The sequence below is a fragment of the Heloderma suspectum genome, chromosome 3 (genome assembly GCF_057233095.1).
Source record: "Heloderma suspectum isolate Gila_16-S chromosome 3, 16-S_ref, whole genome shotgun sequence".
In the NCBI taxonomy this organism is placed as follows: domain Eukaryota; kingdom Metazoa; phylum Chordata; class Lepidosauria; order Squamata; family Helodermatidae; genus Heloderma; species Heloderma suspectum.
Window position 1 is genome coordinate 66,679,181 of NC_139460.1, and position 21,992 is coordinate 66,701,172.

General features: G+C 44.5%; 1 protein-coding gene across 1 annotated transcript in view; it reads right to left on the reverse strand.

The window, feature by feature from the left end:
- CADM2 (cell adhesion molecule 2) overlaps window positions 1-21,992 on the reverse strand; it is a 721,403-nt gene that overhangs the window by 158,775 nt on the left and 540,636 nt on the right. Inside the window, exon 5 of the mRNA XM_084843493.1 lies at window positions 17,636-17,806. Coding sequence (XP_084699619.1) covers window positions 17,636-17,806 — 171 coding nt within the window. The remainder of the gene's footprint in view (window positions 1-17,635; window positions 17,807-21,992) is intronic.

The window sequence follows — 21,992 nt, forward strand, 5'->3', positions numbered from 1 at the left end:
AACATATGAAAAACTCCCAGGAAATTCTGTTGTTCAGTCGTTCAGTCGTTCAGTCGTGTCCGACTCTTCGTGACCCCATGGACCATAGCACGCCAGGCCTTCCTGTCCTGCGCTCTCTCCCGGAGCGTGCTCAAGTTCATATTCATTGCATCCGTGATGCTATCTAGCCATCTCATCCTCTGCCGTCCCCTACTCCTTTTGCCTTCAGTCTTTCCCAGCATCTGGGTCTTTCAGGAAATTCTACTCTCTCAAAAATTGCACATCCATTTTTGCATATCCCAAACACATTAACTGATGGGGCCTGAAGATGGGAAGATATTCCCTTCATGCCTTTCTTCTTGGCGTCCTGGGAGCATCTGGCTTTTGATTTAAAACTACCCAGTTTACAAAAAGGGCCTTCAGCCAACTTGAATGGTAGGTCGAGTCTCTCGAGTCTAGCAGACAATCTCAACCCTGAACACAATCACTTGGGACAGTTATCAGGGATGGTAAGCCATTGTATTGGATAGTCATATGATGGTTAATTTTATTTAAAGAGAACAAAGTACACATACCTTGTAGGAATGGAAACCACATTCAAAGATAGGGAGGGGGGACTCACACAACATAAAGTCTACATTTCAGAAATGTTCTTGTTTTCCTGCATTTTACTCTTTCCGCAAAAATATCTCCTATTATTACATGGTATGAATGTTCATTAGAAAAGCTTTATTTAGTTCTTAGAAATAATATGAATTGCTGAATTCAATTAGGTACTTTCAAGAAAGCTAATATCCTTAATCCCTTTGTGTTCAGCTCCTTAAATGCTTGATTGAAAGTTCTGAGAATGCTTAAATATACACCTGCTGTCTCTCCTTTGGAGCCCTTGAGTGTCAAAGCTTGATTCTACTGACAATTTTTTAAAATATCCTGCTTTAACACTTGAAACAGTCTTTTTCAAACTTGCAAAAAATGTGTTGAGTAATCAAAACCAAGTTAAACATTGCTAAAGAAACAGACAAAACAAAAAGGTATATGTTATACTTCGGTGAGGCGTTCCTATTAACTCCTTGGCAAATGGTAAAGACAATCCATTCTGGGAGTGTTTGTGTGTATGGGACCAATGATCATGTCACGTGGCATACAAACTAAATCTGTTTAGATGCTCACACAAATCATGTGTCAGCCTAGGTCATCATAAAAGCAAACCAACGAAGCTAATGACATAACAACAGAATGCAGGAAAACAATAGCTTATCACCATTATTTATCCAACCATGTAATGCTTTAATTGCATTGCTCTTTCATATTCTATCGTTTGCTGTTAAATTCTCTCTCCACCTTTGAATCCAAGATGATCGGGTGTTCTTTAAATCTGTCTTAACCCTGGTTTGTGCTAACCATAGATCAGAACTCTAACCCTTTGTTAAGATTCCACATGTATAGGCAAACCACAGTCTAGCCTGCTAAGAGAAACCTTACCCATCCTTTGACTTGCATGCATCCTTCATGAGAAGAGCCTTGCTAGATAAGACCAAAGACCCATTGAGTTCAGCATCTTGTTTCCAACAGTGGCCAGCCACATATATCAGGGAAGAAAAGTAGGGCATAAAGACAACAACTGGCCCCCATGCAACTGGTATGCAGAGGCATACTGCCTCTGAAGCTGGAGGTTCTATTTAGCTAATACAGCTAATCGCCATTGATAGATATTCTCCAGGAATTTGTTTAATTTGGTTCCACAGGGCTCCCAGCCAAGAGAGACCCTATGTGTATTGAGTGGACTTCCCATTTACAGACAACCCCCATGGACAGTATGAGAGTGGGGCAGGCAAGGGATGCAAAATTGGGAGCAGTGCCAGCTATCTCTCCATGTGACTGTAATCACATAGAGAGAATAATGGGGCTAGAGATGTGAAGGTCCGGGGGGGGGGGGCACAGAAAAATTCATGGGGAAATTCGTTTTTCACTGTTATTTTCCAAGGACCATTTTTGTTTCTTTTCCCCCCAAAATTGGAAAAAATGAACAGCTTTGGATTATGAAACATTTTCTTTTAGTATTTAAGAAAAGATGTTTATATATTGTTACCCAGCCTTTACTTCCCACAAAATGATTTCTAAAAACTATGTAATAGGAAGACTTTTACTGAAAGACTAGAGATGTATAATGTCTGGAAATAATTAAGACATGGAGAAAATGTGTTTTAATCCTCTCTGCAAGTTTCCCAGCATAGACATTTAGAGATGCACCAAATCATACCCACTTTCCTAATATGAGTAGAGTCACCATATCATAATATGGAGGAAAAGGTGCATTCTTGACAGTTTGGGTTTAGTTCTATATAAACCTGTGTTTCTGGGATTGTTCTGGTTATATGCTGTAGATGTCAGTTACTGTAGTTCTAATCTATTTTAAAAAGCTTTTTTTTTTTAACATAACACACTTAGCTAACAGGTTTTCAGCACGTTTGTTTTTTTAAAGAGCATTTTCCCCAGCACATTTTAAACTAAGTAGTTTCTCAGCACACATTTATGTACTTGTTCCCTGAGCATGCTTTTCACTACCGTGTACAAGACAGCTGAGTGAGTGTATGGGACAGGCATAGGGGTGGACGAAAGTCACTTACCTGTCGTCAAAGGCCGTTCGCGGTGGGGGGGAGGCGCTTCGCTGGTCCCCCCGCGAAGTTCAGGCCGGGGGGGGAGGCTTCCCGCCTTGCCCGGCCGAAATTCAGGCCGGGGAGGAGGCGCCTCGCCTCGCCCGGCTGCGAACGCGAAAGTAAAAAAAAAAAAAAAAAACGCCCCCTGATAGGCTACGTGACGATTCACGTAGCCTATCACGGCTAGATCTGCAAAGTCAGCCGTGATAGGCTACGTCAATCATCACGTAGCCTATCACGGGTGACTTAAAAAAAAAAAAAAAAGCGCGTACGCGAATGGCGGCCCCCATAGGGAGCCGCCATTCGCGTTCCTTATTTGGTCGCTGTAGTCTACGTAAATGTTTACGTAGACTACGGCGAAAATAAGGGCAACGCAAATAGCGTTGCCCTTATTTTCACTGTAGTCTACGTAAACATTTACGTAGACTACAGCGACCAAATAAGGAACGGGAATGGCGGCTCCCTATGGGGGCCGCTATTATCCGTACACTCTTTTTTTTTTTAAAGTCACCCATGATAGGCTACGTGATGATTCACGTAGCCTATCACGGCTGACTTTGCAAATCTAGCTGTGATAGGCTACGTGAATCGTCACGTAGCCTATCAGGGGACTTTTTTTTTTTTTCCTTTCATTGCAATGGTGGCGGCGGCAGCCGGTCGAAAGACCGGCTGCCACTCCCGCCTCGCTCAAACACCCACCGAACCGCCGGCCGGACCAGCCACCGGGAGGGACATTCGGTGAAGGTAAGTCCCATCCCGGGGGGGGTGCGGGGGGCGGAGGATTTCTCCCCGAAACTTGTTCGGGGGGCTGAACACGTTGGCGCTCAGCCCCCCGAAGTTTCGGGGAGAAATTCTCCGCCATCCCTAGACAGGCAGGCTTTCCAAAGCAGAATACTCATTCATTCATTCATTCATTATGTATTGCATTTATATCCCACCTTCTTTCCTCCTTAAGGAACCCAAGGCAGTGTACACAGTCCTTCTCCTCCATTTTATCCTCACAACAACAACCCTGTGAGGTGGGTTGGGCTGAGAGTCTGTGACTGGTCCAAAGTCACCCAGTGAGCTTCCGTGGCCGAGTGGGGCCTAGAACCCGGATCTCCCGGCTCCCAGTCCAACACTCTCACCACTACACCAAACTGGCTCTCAGCTGGGAGCACATGCCAATGCATACTTGGTGGCATGGCCTTTCCTGGCTTCTTTCATGTGTAAGAAACCAATGTCCACAGCATGTTTGGAAATTACAGTTTTCCTGTTCTCGAGGAGTCAGCTTGTCATAGAAGGCTAAATATTTTTCCACATCAGATAACTTGTGTGTGGTTAATAGAGTGACATTTTGTTTTTTTAAGGAAATTAGAGCACAGTCCTATAGTTCCTGGAAGGGTGTCCCAGAGGCTGTAGGAAACTGCAGATGTTCCCTCCTCCCTAAGGCTGTAGACAAAGCTATGTGTCAATTTCTCTTCCAAGGTCGCTGTTCTGACTTTGGAAGGGGTGGAGGAAAGAAGCATGATGGTGAATGGAAAGGGGAGAGGTGAGGCCATGTTAAGTCACCTAGATGGGCTCAGAGGCCTATCTAGCTAAATATGCAAAAAATACCTCCATAATTCTTCCCATGCTGCCTGCCAGGGCTTAGGATCGATGGAGGGCTCTGATTTCAGAGCCCTCCATCTATACAGCACCAGTCTGATAGGACTGCATGCCTACTGATTGTGTCCTCGATTATTGGAAGCCCTTGAAACCGGAGACTTCTTATCATCCAATGCAAGATCTTTGCTCTCCATCCTCCTGCCTTGCATTTTTTATTAGATGGGCTTTTTTGTCCATCTAGCAGTGGTGCTTTAGGGGGAAGGAAAGGAGTCTGGAAGAGGCTCAGGATAGGATATATCCTGGCCTTTCCAGTCTTCTCCCCACCCTGCCCACCAAAATGGACATGCTTCTCCCTCTCTGAGGTTGCTTTTCCAACCTTGGAGGCCAGTCGGTGTGGTTCTTTCCACACTGACTGCAAGGGGGCGGGGGAGGATCTCTGACTCCCCCTTCCGAGGCTGGGGCACTGTCCCCAACCTCGGAGGGGGGAATGCTCAGTATCCTATGGCCCTTCAGACAATGTGTAGGGGCCATAGGATTGCTCCATTAATCTTTCCATTCTGGGATGAGCTTCTATAGCCCTTTTCAGTAATCAAGATAGCTTCAATTTGGAACTGGGCATCAGGCCTGCAGGAGCATAGTTGCTAACTGGGGCCAGCCATATCATCTGAGTGAGGTGGCTATCTCAGATAGCTGATTTTAGGTGTCATGAAAGAATAGGAAATTATTAGTTATTAGCCAGGAAGGAGGAGGGATACCTGCAGGATTTTCTACCTTGGGCAGCAGAATGTGGCCCAGCCCTGTTGCTAACTCACAGATTGACAAGGGCCCCAGTCTCCTCCTCTCACCATGGATTGGCTTTATTACGCAATTGGAATGATGCAGCTGCTTGATGACTGGGACTGCTCTGCCATTTGTACAACCATTCAGCTTGAATGGACCCAGAGATAAATGAACAAAGTTGCTGAGTTCAATTCTGCCCTAAGAGCCAGGGACAGGTTAGAGATTTTCTGAGAATTTAACTGAACTTCTGGGACAAGATAGCTAGTAGATGTACAAACAGAAAGTATGCGATGGTACATCCTTTACACCTGAATTTGAAGGAGCTTGGGAAGATGGTGGGGAAACAAGGGCTGTGTGTAAATTAGAATGCTTGGGGAACCATCAGGAAGAAATACTTTTCTCTATCTGCTGCTCAGCATGTCTCTCTCAGTGGAGTGGCAGCCTCTAGAGGTAGAGAGAGGTGGCTGCAGCAATGACTTGTTGATGCAGTTGTACTCACTAACCATAGTTAGCACAAACTATATTTAGGAAGTCCACTTCTAGCCATGTTTCTGATTTGGATTTGCACCTTTCATCTGAGAAGCCAAGCATGGTTTGGTTAATCAGATGTCACACCTAGAATTTAAGCTTCTTTAGCCATAGTTAAGCTTATATTTGTACCGAACCTCAGTGAGGAAAGGTGTGGTATGTATCTCACAGCAAGTGGATGGGGGGGGGCGTGAGGGTGCGGCAACCATGCCACACTTATGACATCTGCAGCCAGCCTTAACAAGCAAGTGCTATAGACCTAAGCGTACTAATGCAATGATTGCTTGTGGGTGAGTTCTTAAAGATCTTTTTAATAGCATTTCATATCCTAGAGTGCACCTGCTCTAATCTTGCCTTGTTGAACTCATTTTACACTATATTTATATTCCTATTTAATTTTTGTGCAGTCTATCAGTGGTTCTTCTGTGTGTGTCACAGAGCAAATTAGTATGATTTAATCCACCATATATTCAGTTTTGCTTCCACCAGTTTATCTGAATAGTGAACTAAAACTAATGTCATATCTTGATGACTTTATGACTTAACGACTCCTGCATATTTAAAGCTTTAATATATTTCTTTTTTTTATTATTATGACACTGAACAACAACAACTCTGGAAGGATTCTGAAATAGAAAAAAAAGAGCAATAAACACTTTTCACCATCTGGTACCAAACACCTCCTAAATCAGAGTCTTTATACAATTCCCTACATAACTAATTCATTTATTATATTTTGATTAAAAATGTAACCTATTTCAGTATTTTCGTATTCTATGTTTTTGTGGTATCTGTCTTCAGATTTCTATTGGTCTTTTTCCTGACAATTTTTGAGCAAAAAGTAAAAAAAGAAAAAGAAAGGATTATGTGCTATTAACAGATCAGTATCACAGAATTAAGCTTATATTTTGTATGGTATCTTTTCCAGACATGAAACATACAATATTGATTTAGAGGTTCTCACCAGTTATAAATCCTCATCAAAACATAGTGTCTCTACTAAATGTAGTCATATCTTCAAACCATCTGAATATATAGCCATAGAAAAGAAGTTGTACAGTATTCCAGGAAGACACACTGCACTTCTAATTACATGGGCAAGTCCAACTTGTTGAGTATTCTCCAGAAAAAATAAAGGACATATTTAGATATGTGTATTTAGTGCTTTCAAGCAGGTTTCTTAAAACCACTAACATTTGTGTTTTTAGTTGTAAATCAATATCCTCAAGTCAGTACATATTTTGCAATCGCGTATAATATATATACACACACACACACACACACACACATACTGTTAAATTTTGGTAATTATACCAGGAAACATTTTTATTGCAAGATAGATGAAGCATATTGTGTTTTATGTCTACTACATTATTTTATGATAATGTATTAGACATAAAATACAAAATGCTTCATCTATCTTGCAATAGAAATGTTTCCAGGTGACGAGGCTTGCCTGGCGCCAACACTGTTATCTTTTCGGCACCAGGTGAAGACCTTTCTCTTCTCCCAGGCATTCGGCAGCCTATATGTTTTAAGCAATCCCGGAATGTCTTATGGTTATGGTTGTTTGCTTTTGAGATTGTTTTTTTGAAGGTGTTTTAGATATATGTTTCTTTTGTGTATATTGTCTGTTCGTGTGTTTTTTATGTAAATGGTTTTTAATCTCTGTATATTGTATTTTTAATGTTTTTAATCTTTGTAAACTGCACAGAGAGCTTTGGCTATGGGGCAGTATAGAAATGTAATAAAATAATAATAAGAATTTATAATTAATATACATGTTAGTCCTATACTTGTTTCTTATGGAACAACTGGATTTACTGCACTGTACTGGTCACTCTTTATACACTAGAAGGCAAAGGATTATAAGCATGGTCCAGCCAAAGTTTAGCGTAACATCCTGTTTAAATTAGTGGGACATATGCAAAGGTTTGGATGGATTGTGCCCTATATTTTTAATGCAAATACAGAATAACACAAAACAACAAAATACTAAAATGAATAAAAAGAGAACATGTGGATCCATAACTATAAGGCTCATATAACAATAACAGCTGATACTACTTTCATCATTTGTACCTGTGGAGTTATGACAAATCATAGAACAATGTAATTCAAGTCTTATTATTGATATTTATGAATATATAGCTCAGCTCCCAGTCATATTAGTTACCACGGACACCATACAAAGAAGGCGGTTATTCTTTGCCATATTTACTGGCAAGGAATTACTAAACCTACCTGCAACTAAATTATTGTAATATTCTTGAATGAAAGGGCCAATTTATGCAATACATTTTGGGGGTTTTCTAAATATGTGGTGACATTTTAGGTCATGAAAGTTTTTTAAAAAACATGCAGAAGTGCTTGTCTGACTGTGTCAACAGGGATACAGCACATAATTTAGCACATTGCTCCAATTGCTCAATAAAGATCATTATGATAAGCTGAAACAGTGAGATCCATAGTGGCACATCCAGACGACCACTTCAGCATTGATATCTTAAATTGATGATGACTAAAATATGTGACTAAAGAATGAAAAGAATCCTCTGCAAGTGGAAATATGAATCATTCCATGATTCTGTTCTACTCGTTACATATAATATAATATAATATAATATAATAAACATAATAGTATATGTAATACATTGCATATATGATATGAAATGTTATATATATATATGTATGTGTATGTATGTATGTGTGTGTGTGTGTGTATATATATATATATATATATACACACACATATACACATACCGTATTTTCCAGCGTATAAGACGACTTTTTAACCCAGGAAAATCTTCTTAAAAGTCGGGGGTCGTCTTTTACGCCGGGTGTTGTCTTATAGGGTGGGTGCTGAAACTTCTGAGCTGGAGTGGAGAATCTGTGGTCGCTGCATATAGTGGGGGGAGCTCAAAAACGGCCGCGGCCGCATCCCCGCCGTATGCAGCGACCGTATGAAAGCAGCAAGGGCGGCGCTGTACAAGTATGGTAGAAGAAAATCCACTCACCAGGATTCGTGGAAAGAAGTGACTTAACGCGGTCCCGATGACGAGGTGACAGGTGAGGGGGTGCCTCACCGGGAAGGTGTAAGTGAAGGGCGGAGCAAGCTGCAGGCGTCTGGGACGCCCGGGGTATGGAAAAAAGAGGCGTGTTTGCGCTACCGCTCTGATAGTCTTGGAGACAGGGAGAGCTGGGCAGGCAGGGAGAGCTGACCAATCCAAGCAGGCTTTATATACAACAACCAGCCAATCGCCAGTAAGGTACATCGCTTGCCATGATATTTTAACTGGAAAAGTTGGGGGTCGTCTTATACACCCAGTCGTCTTATACGCCGGAAAATACGGTATATATATAAATATCAAATACGTAATATATAGATATGAAGCGTCCTACATGCTACCATTATTTGTATGCAGTATGTAACCATGTGTGAACCATTTTCTGACACTCTTCTAGGATGTTAGACAAAAATTATATTGGTTAATATTTCATTATCAGCAAACCATATTGGAGCATAACCCTCCAGATGGTAAATTGTATGATTGTACATTAACCCTTTGAACCCTATAGCCTCTCTGAAGATAAAAGTTTGGCAGCAAATGAACCTACATGGTTTTGAATTATTTTGCATTTAAAACATGGAATTCTTATTTTCATCCATCATTAACCTAATTGATCTCATTTAAACATACAAATTGTAGCACTGAACTTTCATGTTTCCAGATATTCTTTACTGCTTACTCTAAGTATCTTCTAGGTTTCACTTGTTTCAAGCATTTATTAGTTTGAAAAGTCTAAATAAGAAAATTTTGATCATAGTCTTTACATTATAATTGAGGTAGATAATTATAATGATTTCTGAGTTGGAATGTGCAAAAATTCTTAAAGGGAAATCCTAGATTAATAGTTCTTGAATATTTCTGATTTACTTTTGAACACTTTGATTTATTTAGTCTAGTACAGTAAAAATATACAAGCAGGACAGTAGTATTCATGGGCCACATCACAACCATCAGTTGTATTGATTTTGCTTCACCTTCTCTATTGATGCCATCTTAAGCATTGGGCCCATAAGAGACGTTTATACAATACTGAATAATTACATTCTTTAACTTTCCTCAATATGACATAGCCCCATGAAATGAAAGTGCTACTGGAGCTTACATGGCCATAAATGTACACTGCTTGTGATTAGATTATTGACAGTTTTATAGCTTAGATGTCCCTTAATCACAATTAAGAGTCCATTTTAAGAGGCCAGGGATGTGAAACTTAAATAATTCATTTTTATGTATGCTGATCTTTTCTGCTTTGCTGAGAAATAGAAAATCAAAGTACTCCAAATCCAAGCAAGCTGTTTCAGTATGCTTGTGTTCTATCCCATCAGTTCATATGGTCCCAGCCGTTGCCAACTGAGGCTTATCCAAGCCTTCTTCTAACACACCTGGTGGTTTGCGAAATGATCACTTCCTAGTGCAAACTATTCCTGACTACTGAACTATTTATTTATTTGATTGATTGACGGAGTTGTACCCACCTTTCTATTTTGTGGACCTTCCTGCCTTTATCAGTTGAATCAAGAGGGCACATGAATAAAGTATAGCAAATCTATGCTAGTAATAATCTAGAGGCACCAAGCTGAGACAACATATCTGTGAAGTAGTTTTAAAAAGGAACAACAAAGCCATTGATTTATGTCAAACACAATTCCTTGTATTTTACAAGTCACTGAATCTAGTTTTAGTTATTGCATTATGGCCAGGCAGACATGTCATCATTTTTAATGGATACTAACCATGCTTCTAGCATATACTGTCCCCAAGGGATTGGTGATCTTATAGACTAATGTTATTCTTTAAAGCCTTGTTTAAAATCTAATGACAATGTTGAATGTCTCTCCTTTATTTCTGCAACTACAATATCACTGAGAAGTCATCACACCAAACAAAAGGTTAACAATATACATATTCTCTAAGATTTGGGATTATGTTTATTGCTCTCAAAAGGACTAATAGGTAGTGACAACAATCTGGGTAAAAAAATGGCACTTCAAAGCCACTATTTTTATTTACATTTGATAATACAGTGCAAAATAGATTTGGGGAGGCATGTCATGCACCAACAGCTTAAAAATAGCCTGTTCTAAGTAAACATAAACATAGGCCAACATTTTGGTCAATAGGCTGGAGCGGAAGGGAAGAAACACTCCCCAGGCAAATAACAGCTGATTTGGGCCCGACGTGTTCAAGGTACCTGGGGCTGCTCTTCTTATCTGCCTAGCCCTCCCCCATCCGCAGGCCTGGTGGTTGCCCTATCAGCCTGCCCTTGAGTCTCCGGATGCTGATTTTAAATGGCAGATCGGTACAGAATAAGACCTCCCTTATCCATGATTTAACAGAGGAGGAGGCAGCCAATCTGATATGTATAACTGAGACAATGGGTGGGTGAGTAGGGAGGAATTAGTCTCTCCCAGCTCTGCCTGCCAGGGTACTTGCTTCAGCATCAGGTTAGGCCTGAGTGCTGGGGAGGGGCGGGGGTTGCTGTGGGCTATAGGAATTCTATCTTCCTCTGCAGACTTCCTGTTCATCTGACTACCGGTCTGCAGTGTTTGCACCTTGTGTTGGTGGTCTCGGATGTGCTGTTGAGATCCCCCCAACTGTTAGCTCTGGGGGATCTCAACATTCATGCTGAGGGCACCTTGTTTGGGGCAGCTCAGGATCTCATGGTCTCCATGACAACCATGGGATTGTCCCAACATGTCATTGGCCCAACGCATGTAGCAGGGCATACTCTAGACTTGGTTGCCCTGTATGATGACCTATGTTGGGAGAGAGACATAGGGAGTGTGACCTTGATGATTCTCCTTGATGTTTTAGTGGCTTTCAATACTATCGCCATGGTATCCTTCTGGGATGACTGTCTGAGTTGGGAGAAGGAGGCACTGCATTGCAGTGGTTTCACTCCTACTTGGATGGCCAGCTCCAGAAGGTGGCATTTGGGGGATATTGCTCGGCCCCATGGATTCTCCAGTATGGGGTTCTGCAGGGCTCGGTTTTGTCCCCCATGCTATTCAATCTCTACATGAAACCATTGAGTGCAGTCATCCAGAGTTTTGGAGTGTGTTGTCATCAGTATGCTGATGACACACAACTCTCCTTCTACTTTTCATCAACAGGTGAGGCTGTGGATGTGCCAGATCAGTGCCAGGCTGTGACAATGGACTGGATGAGGACCAATAAACTGACGCTCAATCCAGACAGGACTGAGATGCTGTTAGTGGGTGGTTCTCCTGACCAGATGGAGTGTGCTCAACCTATTCTGGATGGAGTTGCACTCCCTCTGAAGGAGCAGATCTGTAGCTTGGGCGTCCTCCTGGAACCATCTTTGTCACTTGAGGCTCAAGTAGCCTCAGTGGCACAGAGTGCCTTCTACCAATTTCATTTGGTGGCCCAGCTATGCACCTATCTGGACAGGGATAACCTGGTCTCAGCTGTCTATGTTTTGGTAACCTACGAGTTACATTACTGCAATGCACTATGTGTGGGGCTGCCTTTGAATATTATTCAGAAGCTGCAGCTTGTAGGGATGTCGGAGAATTTCTCCACGAATCTCCGGGAGGCCGAATGCCAATGCATTCGGCCCCCTGAAATTGGTGGAGAAACGGTCCGCCCCCCCCCGGAACGGGACTTACCTTTGCCGAGCGTCCCTGGCGCTGGCGGCTCCCGGCGGTGGTTCGGCGGCGGTGGCGGCCAGTCTTCCGACCGGCTGCTGCCACCGCTGCCATTTCCAAGTAAAAAAAACACACACAAGCAAACGTGATAGGCTACATAAAGATTTACGTAGCCTATCTCGGCTAGATTTTCAAAAAACACCGTGATAGGCTACGTAAACCCTTACGTAGCCTATCACGGCTGACTTTGGGGGGGGGGGAAGCACGTACGCAAATGGCGGCGCCCATGGGTGCTGCCATTTGCATACGTGCTTTTTTTTCCCCCCCAAAGTCAGCCATGATAGGCTATGTAAGGATTTACGTAGCCTATCACGGCTGACTGCAGGGACACAAATGGTGGCAGCTACGGCCTCTGCCATTTGCGTCCCGGCCGGCCAGGAGGATTCGCGGCCGGAGGGACGGGGTACCTCCCGCCCGGCCAGAATTTCGGCCGGAGGGACGGGGCACCTCCCCCCCGGCCAGAATTTCATCGGGGAGGGATGGAGCGCCTCCCCCCCACCACGAAGCAAGCTGCGGGATGAGGTAAGGAACTTTTGTCCATCCCTAGCAGCTTGTGCAAAATGTGGTGGCCAGATTGATAACAGGGACAAGGAGATCCAAACATATAACACCAATTCTGGCCCGCCTGCACTGGCTGCCTGTATGTTTCCAAGCCTGATTCAAAGTGCTGGTTTTGACCTATAAAGCCTTACACGGCTCAGGACCACAATACCTGATGGAGCACCTCTTCTGGCATGAACTGACCTGTACTCTACACACAGCATCCAAGGCTCTCCTCTGGATGCCTCCTCCAAGGGAGGCTCGGAGGGCGGCAACAAGAGAGAGGACTTCCTTGGTGGTGGACCCCCAAATATGGAATGATCTCCTCAATGAGGCACGCCTAGTGCCAACACTGTCATCTTTTCAGTGCCAGGTAAAAACTGCTCTCTTCTCCATGGTACTTAGCAGCATATAATGAGTTTTAATTACATCTTCGGCTGATTGTTCAAAAAATTGTTTTTAGAGATATATTGTCTGTCTGTGTGTTACCTGTCTCTATGTTTTTATGCAAATGCTTTTTTGTACTTTATGTAATGTATTTTAATGGTTTTTAATTTTTGTGAACTACCCAGAGAGCTTCGGCTACAGGGCAGTATAGAAATATAAGAAATGAAATGAAACAAAGTGATAAATAAGACAAAAGATGTATGTGCTTAAAGTTAGCGATGAGTAGGGATGGCGGAGAATTCCGCCACGGATTTCAGTGAGGCAAAATGCCAGTGCATTCGGCCTCCCGAAATCCGTGGCGGAACGGTCTGCCCCCCCACCCCCCCGTGGATTCCCCCCGGGACGAGACTTACCTGGGGCGGATGTTCCGGAAGGCGGCGGCTCTGGTGGTGGGTCCGGCGGCGGCAGCGGCGGCTAGTCTTTCGACCGGCTGCCGCAGCCGCCATTTGCATCCGGGTCTTTGCCGTGATAGGCTACGTAAGTATTTACATAGCCTATCATGGCAAGCAAAGCAAAAAACCCAAACAAACGGCGCACGCAAATGGCGGCAGCTACGGCGGACGCCATTTGCGTTCCCTATTTTTCGCTATTTTAGTCTACGTAAATATTTACGTAGGCTATTACGGCGAAAAAAAGGGGAACGCAAATAGCGTAGTGAGCGCTATTTGTGTTCCTTTCCCCCCCGCTGTTTTAGCCTACGTAAATATTTACGTAAGCTATTATGGCGAAAAAACACACGAATGCAAATAGCGCCCACTACGCTATTTGTGTTCCCCTTTTTTCCCCACCATAATAGCCTACATAAATATTTATGGAAGCTAAAACTGTGAAAAATAGGGAATGCAAATGGCGGCCGCCGTAGCCACCGCCATTTGCGTACACTGGTGTTTTTCTTGCCCAGCCATGATAGGCTTACGTAAATACTTACATAGCCTATCATGCCTGCCTGGCTGGATGAAAATGGCGGCCGCTATGGCGGCCGCCATTTGTGTCTGCAGCAGCCCGTCTGCGGCCAGAACTCTGGCTGCAGCCGGGCCAGGCTGGCTGTGGCTGAGCCTGGCCGGCTGTGGAGCGGAGCCGGCCAGGCAGGATTCCGAGGAGGAGGACTGGATCGCCTCCCCCCCATCGAGGATTCCCGGGGGAGGGACGGAACGCCTTCCCCCCACCGCAAACTCAATCCGCAAAAAGGTAAGTGACATCCCTAGCGATGAGTTCCATATTATTTTTCCAATTTTATTTCTAAATCTGAATGGGACAATTTATTAGGGGTGTACGAACCCCCACTCACCGTTCCAGTCCGGGGCGTCCACGGTGGGGGTGAGGCAACCCATCCCTCCCCCCGGAATCCTTCCTGGCCGGCTTTACTCTGTGGCAAGTCTGCGGAGCCGCCGGCCAGTCCTGTCCGCAGCCAGACTTCCGTCTGCTGCAGGTCTGCAGACGCCATTTGCATCCCTGCTCTTTGCCGTGAGAGGCTATGTAAATATTTACGTAGCCTATCACAGCTACTCCGGATGCCATTTGCGGCTGCAGACCGAGGCAGTGGACGGTAGCGGACGGACCAGACTGGCCGGCGGCAGGTAGGGTCCATCCGGGGAGAATTCTGCAGAGGCGGAGGGGAATGGTCTATTCCGCCATGGACTCCAGGGACTCCAATGAGGCCAGATTCTTTAGAATCCAGCCTCATTGGAGTCCATGGTGGAATTCTCCACCATGCCTACCATTTATTCATGTCTCTCTTTCTCTCTCTCTCTCTCTCTCTCTCTCTCTCTCTGTGTATGAGCGTATGTGTGCAACAGCCTGCCAGGACTCACCAGACTAAGCCATCCTTCCTTTGCAGAAAACACCCAGGCAGACAGGCAGCAGTAGGGATGTTGGAGAAATCCTCCACGGCCCCCCAAAATCCATGGAGGATAAGATCTCCAAAGTCCATGAAGGAAGATCTCCTGTCTTCCAGCGCAAAGCCCTCGCCGGCGGATCCTCCTTGCCGCCGGCTCGAAAGACACAGCGATACGGCCGCCATGGCCATATCGCTGGACTGCGGATGCAAATGGTGTCTGCTACACCATTTGCATCCCTGTTCTTTAATGTGATAGGCTATGTAAATACTAGTTCCCCTCTACTCAGCGCTGGCTAGGCCTCATCTGGAGTACTGTGTCCCGTTTTGGGCACTGCACTTTAAGAAGGATGCAGACAAACTGGAGAGGGTTCAGAGGGGAGCAACAAAGATCATCAGGGGACTGGAAACAAAGCCCTTTGAAGAGAGACTGAAAGAACTGGGCATATTTAGCCTTGGGAAGAGAAGACTGAGGGGAGACATGATAGCGCTCTTCAAGTACTTGAAAGGTTGTCACAGACAGGAAGGCCAGGATCTCTTCTTGATCATCCCAGAATGCAGGACACGGAATAACAGGCTCAAGTTACAGAAAGCCAGATTCCGGCTGAACATCAGGAAAAACTTCCTGACTGTTGGAGCAATCCAACAATGGAACCAATTACCTAGGGAGGTGGTGGGCTCTCCCACGCTGGAGGCATTCAAGACGAGACTGGACAGCCATCTGTCAGGGATGGTCTGACTTGGATTCCTGCATTGAGCAGGGGGTTGGACTTGATGGTCTTCTAGACCCCTTCCAACCCTACTATTCTATGATTCTATGATCACGTTCACACTTCTGCCCAGCTTGGGCATATATATGTTGGCTAAATAAGCCAATGAGCCTTGTGTCCACATGCACCATTCCTCCTCTCCTCAATGTACCATGATAAGCCAGGAAGTCTTCAGTTTATTATGGGAAACTATGGTTACCAGGTTTTGAACAAGACAGGATTATAAACCATGGTTTGAAGTTGGGTTAAGATCCTGGCTTGTTCTGAACCTAGTAAATATAGTTTTCCTCCTGAGATGTAATGAGTAATTATGCTTAATTTAAGGTTTCTGGCAGTGAGTTGTGTAATGCACTGAAGAAGGAAGGGGCAGCTTATGCAGCCACAAGGCCTTCAATCCTTTGCACAACTACCTGCGAGTAAGCCTCATTGAATTCAACTGGAGTTATATCTACAGCTCTGTGCAAATGAACTCTTGAAATTCTCCAGCCTATTTGTGGGCAGAGAAATTGCAGGGACAATTTCACCAAATCTCTCCAATGGGAGGAGAAATTCTCTTGACAATTTTTCACAGGTGGGGCTCACCACTGGCAAGGGTTGTAACACAGCTTCTTTCTTTTTTTCTAAGGGTTGGGGGACGGTTGCACTACCGTTGCAAGTGCAAACAGCAGCAACTGTGTTGGCAGCTAGGCCCCCATTTTGTATTGTCCACAGTACCCATACCTAGCATCATTCCAGGGCATTGGCGGGGGCAGGGGCGGTGGGGGGAGAAGAAACTCTCCCAAAATGGGGAAGAAATTTGGGGAAATCCTGCAAAGTGGCCTTTTATTTCTAGGGGGTAAGAAGAAAAGAAACATCTCAGGACTTTTCTGAGAAAAATGTCTTCTGAGAAATATTAGTTCAGTGCTAGCTGTCATTCTTTAGGGATCAGCACCTTCCCCAGGATCTTCCAAATGTTACATTTCTGAGGGTGAATTGTGGAGACATCTTCTCTCTAATGCAGGTGCGGAGAGATGATTGTATAATGAAAGACAGGATCCTCATGCACTCTCCTTGGCCTCCTCATATGTAAAATAAGGGTTCCCTCAGAACCCTGAACTCAACCTATGAGAATTTCTCTGAAATTTCTTCTCTTTTCAATTTCTTTTTGAAAGCAATTTGAGAATGGGCAAAAATACTGTAGGAGAAATTTTCAGCACAGCACTAGTTATTTTTCTGAGTAGACATACATAGGCCTGCTATGAAGGCACATTCATATCTTGGCTTATCAAGTCAAGATAGATGCATCCAAACTGGGCCTCTTGAGTGGCTTTTGGTAATACAACCAACCTCCATACAAGATACAAATATGAAATATAGTACATCTATAGGTAGAAATATAGTGAATATATAGGCAACTATATGTTATAATAGAAAAATCTCAAACACCAGCTGTTTTATTTCTGAAGGGAGAAATTGCCTCCCCCCCCCCCAATATTTCCACATATTATCATAAACTTTGCATCATAAGAAGTAAGAATTTTGAAGACTGGATTTTCTAAAACCTGGACAGATCATTTGTGTCACCTTCTAATAAGTTTTTGTCAAGATTCAGATAAGGGATTATAAATGCCATTATATACAAACCTGTGAGACACCGTTAGATTTGTCCAAAACAGGAAGAATGTGCTCCTACACAAAAATCCAAATAATTAATAAAATGTATATCTTTAGAATATAATAAATATTTCTATGTATATATACTGACATACATATAAGACATATACAGTGTACTTACAGTGTATTTCTAGAACTTGCATTGCTATCTGAGGTGTGGAGTTCAAGGACTCGTGATCTACTCTGCAACTTACAACTGCACCATCATCACTACGATCTGCTTTGAAATTCATTGTGCTGCTGACAGTAAATGTTTTCCGATTTGCATCTTCTTCTTTTAAATATTTAACATCTGCAAAAATAAAGTTTGCTATAGTTTAGCACCATGGTTTGGGATAATAAAAGGCATAGGAAGACTACAGTACGTGAAACCATTTTAAATAGCAAACGGAACATGCACCTTTCATCATGTTTGCTCACTCTTTCAAAGCAAACGAAGTTCTATTTCTAGACATTCCATTATTTGTCTTACAAAACTACCAATGTTGTCATTCCCAAATGTACACAGACACAGATGGGAAAAGCAATTTCAATATCAACCAAAAGGCAAAACTGTCAGAATGAGATTTTGCTCCTTATTATCTCTGATATAACTAGATTACAATCCAAATAGTCTTTCCCTGAAGCCCATTAAAGAAACAGAATCTCTTTTTCTTAAATCATCTGATTGGTGTGTGTGTGTGTGTTACCCACTCCTTTCTGAATGCGCTGGCCAGAAAACAATATTTAAAAAGAGATAAAGTCTAAAATGTTGTTCTAAAATATACAAATTTACTAAACAATATGCTATTATTTGCTTTATTAGTAAAGGTTTTACAAGGACAGTTTGAACTTTGGAGAGGAAGGAATATGTTTACCTATTTATCAAGTTTTTTGTGAACCACCCAGGGAGCTTCGGCTATTGGGCAGTATAGAAATGTAATAAATAAATAAGTTTTTCTGTTCAGTTCAGCTCAGTTTTGTTTGACACAGAGGGGAAATGCCTCCCCCTGACTACCATAGTCCCATTCACTTGCTATAAAATGGGGTAGAATTTTAGTTGGAGAATTTGGAGTGCCGAGTGAATTTTGAGGGCACGGGCATAAAACTCACCGGCAGTGTCTTTTCACAGTGCATTCTGGGGATACAGGACAAAAAAAAGTCTGCAAAGTGCACTGTGACTTTTGCCACCCCTGCAATTTACACTTATTGTCTCCAAAAATATGAAAGATTAGGGATGCTGGAGAATTCTGCCACGGACTCCAATGAGGCCGGATTCCTTTGAATCCGGCTTCTGGAGTCCGTGGCAGAACGGCCCCACCTACCTCCACCTCCCTCCGGACCCACGCTAGCCTATCGCGTGAAAAACCCCAGACGCAAATAGCGTAGCAGACGCCATTTGCGGCCGTAAAGCCCTTAGTTTAAGCGAAATGCAGCCATTTACAGCTGCATTTAGCTTAATCTAATTGCTTTCCGGCTGCAAATGGCATAGCGGATGCCATTTGCGTCTGGAGTCAGTCAGCCCAGCCAGTGATATGGCAATGGCGACCGTATCGCTGGTGCTCTGGAGCCGGCTGGCAGCTCCATGGAATCACTGCGGAGTGGAGCCGGCCGGCAAGGATTCCAGGGGGAGGGATGGATCTCCCCCCCCACGGACCCCCCCCGCCAGAACAGCAGGTAAGTAATTCATACATCCCTATGAAATATAGGAGACCTCCAGAAACTACAATTTATGACACTTTGCTCTCATGAAAATAATACATGTTAATAAACACAGACAAAAACGTAATTAATTCCACTGGAGAGCATTTACCGAAGGGACAGACATAAAGCGCCTTGCATAAGAATTCACCCCCTTTGACTTTTCCAAATTTTGTTGTATTACAACCTGGAATTAAAATGGATTTAATTGGCATTTGGATTTACAAAACATACTTAACACTTTGAATGTGCAAAATATTTTTATTGTGGCACAAAAGTTAAACAAAAGCAATCTGGTATTTGTTGGTTGCATAAGTATTCGCCCCCCCCCCCAAGTCAATACTTGGTAGAAGCACCTTTGGCAGCAATTACAGCTGTGAGTCTTTTGGGGTAAATCTCTACCAGCTTTGCGCATCTGGATCCTGCAATTTTTGCCCATTCTTCTTGGCAAAATTGCTCAAGCTCTGTCAGGTTGGATGGGGACCATTGGAGAATAGCAATTTTATTTATTTATTTCATTTTCAAGTCTTGCCACAGATTCTCAATCAGATTGAGGTCTGGACTTTGACTGAGCCATTCGAAGACATTCAAGTTCTTGTTTTTAAACCACACCAGTGTAACTTTGGCTGTGTTTTTAGGGTCATTGTTATGTTGGAAGGTGAAACTCTGCACCAGTCCCAGGTAACTGAAACAGGTTGCCCTCTGGACTTACCCTTTATTTGGCTCCGCCCATCCTGCCCTCAATCCTGTGTAGGGATGTGAGAACCCAGCCCAGCTCCGGTTCTCTGGGCGCCCATGGAAGCACAGCCCCCACTTGCCCCCCCAGACCCACACTCAGGTTGCCACAAACTTGGCAAGTTGCCCGGACTCACTGCAATCTCATCCAGTGAGTGCCCGCCATTTTCCCACCTTTGTTGTCTGCACAAAAAGGAAGTTTTAAAAAAATGTGCATATTTAAATATGTGCAGTTTTGGGCCAGGAAAGCTTAATATGTGCAATATTAGAGGCATAATACCTCTAATATTGCGCACATTAAGTTTTCCTGGCCCCAAACTGTGCATATTTAAATATGCACATTTTTTAAAACTTCCTTTTTGCGCAGACAACAAAAGCAGGAAAATGGCAGGTGTGCACTGGACCGATCACGGTGTGTCAGCGAAGGCGCAAGCAGAGGGTGAGTGGGTGCGAGTGAGGGGCGAGCAAGGACAGCGTCTTGGTGGGCGCAGTCCAGGGGTCACGGGCGGGGGGGGACTGACTCCCGGACCCAGTTGGGCACCTGCAACATACATAATCCTGACCAGTTTCCCAGTGCCTGCCGATGGAAAGCATCCCTAGAAGACGATGATGCCACCACCATGCTTCACCGTGGGGATGGTGTTCTCAGGGCGATGAGCACTCTTGGCTTTGCACCACACATTAGGGATGGCGGAGAATTTCTCCCCGAAACTTCGGGGGACCGAGCACCAATGTGTTCCGCCCCCCGAACAAGTTTCGGGGAGAAATCCTCCGCACCCCCCCCGCCCCCCGCACCCCCCCCGGGATGGGACTTACCTTCACCGAATGTCCCTCCCAGTGGCTGGTCCGGCCGGCGGTTCGGTGGGTGTTCGAGCGAGGCGGGAGCGGCAGCCGGTCTTTCGACCGGCTGCCGCCGCTGCCATTACAATGAAAGAAAAAAAAAAACGCCCCCTGATAGGCTACGTGACGATTCACGTAGCCTATCACGGCTAGATTTGCAAAGTCAGCCGTGATAGGCTACGTGAATCGTCACGTAGCCTATAACGGGTGACTTTGAAAAAAAAAAAAAGAGCGTACAGATAATGGCGGCCCCCATAGGGAGCTGCCATTCCCGTTCCTTATTTGGTCGCTGTAGTCTACGTAAATGTTTACGTAGACTACGCCGAAAATAAGGGCAATGCTATTTGCGTTGCCCCTATTTTCACCGTAGTCTACGTAAACATTTACGTAGACTACAGCGACTAAATAAGGAATGCGAATGGCGGCTCCCTATGGGGGCCGCCATTCGCGTACGCGCTTTTTTTTTTTTTTTTAAAGTCACCCGTGATAGGCTACGTGACGATTGACGTAGCCTATCACGGCTGACTTTTCAGATCTAGCCGTGATAGGCTACGTGAATCGTCACGTAGCCTATCAGGGGGCGTTTTTTTTTGTTTTTTTTTTACTTTCGCGTTCGCGGCCGGGCGAGGCGAGGCGCCTCCTCCCCGGCCTGAATTTCGGCCGGGCGAGGCGGGAAGCCTCCCCCCCGGCCTGAATTTCGGCCGGGCGAGGCGGGAAGCCTCCCCCCCTGGCCTGAACTTCGCGGGGGGAGCAGCGAAGCGCCTCCCCCCCACCGCAAACGGCCTTCGACGACAGGTAAGTGACTTTCGTCCACCCCTACCACACATAGCATTTTGTGGTAAGGACAAAAAGTTCAATTTTGGTCTCATCAGACCAGACAGAGAACCTTTTCCCACAAGTTTGCCGCATCTCCCAAATACCCTTTTTCAGGATCTGGTCAGTCTGGGAAACTCTGCAGCTCCACCTGGGGGCCAGACATAGACGACAGCCTGGCTCACAGTATTTGCAGCATTAGGTCCTGGCCCTGCAGGTGCTCCCAGGTCCTCTAATGCAGACCAGCTGGGAGCCTCAGGGAGCCCTATAAGGAGCTTCCTCCTCCTTTCAAACCTTGCCACAGCAACATGAGACATTGTGGTGGCAACATCATGTGCCAGATTGCTCATTCTTGACCTCTTCTATGCCTTGCTGGTTCTTCTTGACCCCGGCTTGTTTGGATTCATCTC